Source organism: Branchiostoma floridae, unplaced genomic scaffold (assembly GCF_000003815.2).
Source record: "Branchiostoma floridae strain S238N-H82 unplaced genomic scaffold, Bfl_VNyyK Sc7u5tJ_806, whole genome shotgun sequence".
NCBI lineage: Eukaryota > Metazoa > Chordata > Leptocardii > Amphioxiformes > Branchiostomatidae > Branchiostoma > Branchiostoma floridae.
In genome coordinates, this window is record NW_023365934.1 from 1 (window position 1) to 3,144 (window position 3,144).

General features: G+C 43.9%; 1 protein-coding gene across 1 annotated transcript; it reads right to left on the reverse strand.

The window, feature by feature from the left end:
* Positions 1-80: 80 nt before the first annotated feature.
* LOC118409007 (actin-like) lies at positions 81-2,245 on the reverse strand (the record flags this gene model as incomplete). The annotated part of the gene is given in 4 exon segments (XM_035809874.1): positions 81-362; positions 561-671; positions 1,051-1,164; positions 2,083-2,245. Coding segments are annotated over 4 exon segments (645 nt in total). The 3' UTR covers positions 81-98.
* Between the last annotated feature and the right edge of the window lie 899 nt (positions 2,246-3,144).

Consider the following 3,144-nt stretch of genomic DNA (forward strand, 5'->3'; position numbering starts at 1 on the left):
GCGGTCTTATGCGCAATTGCCCCCCCCCCTCTGGAAATACAGTATACATGAAAGCGTCACTTTTAGTCACTTATCCCCATTAATGTACCCTTTCCTTACTACACTATAAGCTCACCTGGTGACTTGAAAGAGTGTCCTTTCTTCTCCAACAACGTTATAAGGTAGTCCGTGAGATGGGTTCCGGCTACGCTGACTCTCTTCCAGGACAAAGGTAGAGCGTACCCCTCGTACACGGGCACGGCGTGGGAGGCGCCCTCCCCACAGTTCAACACCATCCCAACCGTCCGGCCGCTCGTATACAGGGATAGGACAGACTCAATGGCCAGGTAAATCGCCTGGGCACCGAACTTCTCAAAAAAGATCTAGAGAAATGATTCAAATTATGATGAATAATAACCCATGTAGATTGCAGTTAGTCACTAAACATGCAGTCCTTGCTAATACTTCTTATGGATTTTCAATTCAAGGAGCGTTTAGAGATACAGATGATCACGTATTAATTGAGAAACTGTATGACAGTTTCTGGCAGCGATTGGTCTACATTGTTGTCGACCACGAACCTCTGCTGTCTTCTCCCTGGCCTGTCGCGGGTTCCTCGGCCTCTCTGTTAGCAGGTACGTGTGCTCGTCTGGCTGGATCTTCAGTTCCTCGTGAAAAATGTGGTTCCAGATCTGCAAAAACAGAATACGGTAATGTTTTATTTTTGTCAAGTGGATTCATTCCTCAGCTAACCGGCGTCTTCCGCAATGCACCTCAGTAAGACAACTGGAGTCGCATAGATCCAGTTTAAATCTTTTTATTCAGCCCGACACCCAGATCGGTTTCACCGATGTGGCTTAATTCCTTTAGTGATTTATGCTATTTTATTCAGTTCATTTGTCAACGAAAGTGATATGTGACACCATTTCCGCTGCCTAAATGAGCCCGAGAATAATCTTATGCAGGAACAGACTTTCGACACAGAAAATGCAACTGAAATATGCGGCAAGCCCTTTCGATAGCCGACCCTGATTCTTGCTTAGCCTTCCTAGTTACAGTAGTCTTACTTACCACCTCCATGTCGTCCCAGTCAGTGATGGTACTCTCCGCGATCGGGTAGGTGATCTTCAGTTCGCGCCAGTTTTTCAGGGCCTTTTCTCCACAGCACACGCCTATAGACTGGTGCTGAAAATTATGGGAGAATCCCTTGGTGAGTCATGTTTGCTAGCACCACAGTTAATGGTGGAAGGCGACTTACCACATATTTCCGGGATGAATATATAAATAGTACTATAAACTGCATTCTACATATAACTAATATTCTGACATTCAAAATTAACTCGAGGGAAACACTATAATCCCCCCCCCCCCGTGTACTCTTGAACATCGGCATGAGACTGTCTTGTAAGGTATGTGTCCTAATTCCCCAGCAGAGCTCGGGTTGGAAATCGTAAGGTTTTTTGACCTGTCGTTTTTTCTAATAGTCTCCTACCGATCGAATCGGTACGCGGTTAGAATTGAAAGCTTTATGATCTACCATCCCGCCATCTACATGCATGTGCGCCACCTGTGTTCAACTTGGTTTATGTAGTATTTGGTTATTTTGCCACCCCCATGTTGTCGAATGTAGTTCAGGGCCTAAAACTTTAAGATTTTTTTTCTTGAAAAAATGGGTAGAAATTCTGGCAGTTTTGAGGTCAATGTGACTGGGGAGGGTTTCTACTTTCTGATTATGGCCAAAAAGCTGAGTTTTTGTGGATATCAGGGGATATGAAGTTGGGACTATTTCCTTGTTGTGTAAGGGTCTGTTCCCTTGGTGGTTATGCGTTTGGGGGAGGGGGGTAGGGTTTGGGGGTATTTTTCTGCAAATTATGCCGTATGATTTCTAATGACAGTGGGATTTTATCACAGCTGAGATGATGGGCTTTCATATGAGGATAAGTTTGTATGCCAGTAACGTCAGAAAGGTGAGTTATTGGCACTGTCTTTCTGTGCCTTTATGTACACATTTCAATGTGCCAGCGCTTGGCTGGCGTCTCCCCTTTAGGACGCCTTCGAGACGTTCCCTTTAGCGGTCTTACTTTTGAACTGATGGCGTCTCACCTGTGGGAAGGCTGGCCTGCCCACCAGGGTCGGTAAGAACACGTGAGGTTTGAACTGTCCGGCCAGCCCAGCCTTGATGGAGGACGTGCCGTGGTCCAGTACCACCGTGGGGTTCCCGTCAGACATCATCTCTGTTTCTGTCTCTGTCAGCAGCATCCCAAGCCTGACATACACAACAACAACAACAAATACAACACTTAGCGCTAGTTCACTTTTATCCGCGGAGTATTCTATATCTGTTGTTTAAAAAAAGGTAACAGCGTTATGCAGTCGACGGACGTTGCAATATTTCGAAGATAACTGCAATGTCTTTTTTTAAATATTGCAATTTGAAATCACCGCCCGTTGACGAATATAGGTTATCCCGCGGATAAAGGTTAACTTGCGTTGCACTCAATACATTTAAAGATAACTGGTAATGATAGAATTGCATCTACATCTACATCCTAATCTGTATTCATAGTCGCTGATGAAAGAATGGATGTTGTCTGAATTTGAGTCTAATTTGATCCACAATTATAGCTTCACATTTCAGCTATAGTTCCTGTTGTCTATACATGTAGTGCATTGATACACACAGCCACATAGGAGCCAGGGTAACTACAAACAACCATGTACATGTACATACAAAAGTTTACCAGAATACAGTCGACTGTGACGTATGATTCTGTTATTAAAGCCTTAATGCAGTTTGTATGATGAATGATATCTAAATTGTCCTTAATCTCCCAAGCTCTACCAATGGCACGTAGGAGCATATAGTGCATAACTGCGCGACAGCAGGACAGCAATGTTTTATATTCCAAAGGAGTGCGTATTGCCTGTGACAGTCCTAATTAACCACTGCCCAGCAACATACTGCTGCACATACGTCCGTCCCTGATACTGGGTTAGTGTGTGAGTTGAGTAATCTTCCCAGAGGGAATAAGATAATTACGATGGTAATTTTGCCTTCCTGCACAATCATTTAAACGTATTTTATCAAATAAAACATAAACGTGAACCACTCTCAGATATTTCGAGTTCTTCAATCGTGTAAAGGAGTCCTCTGCGTGCATAATT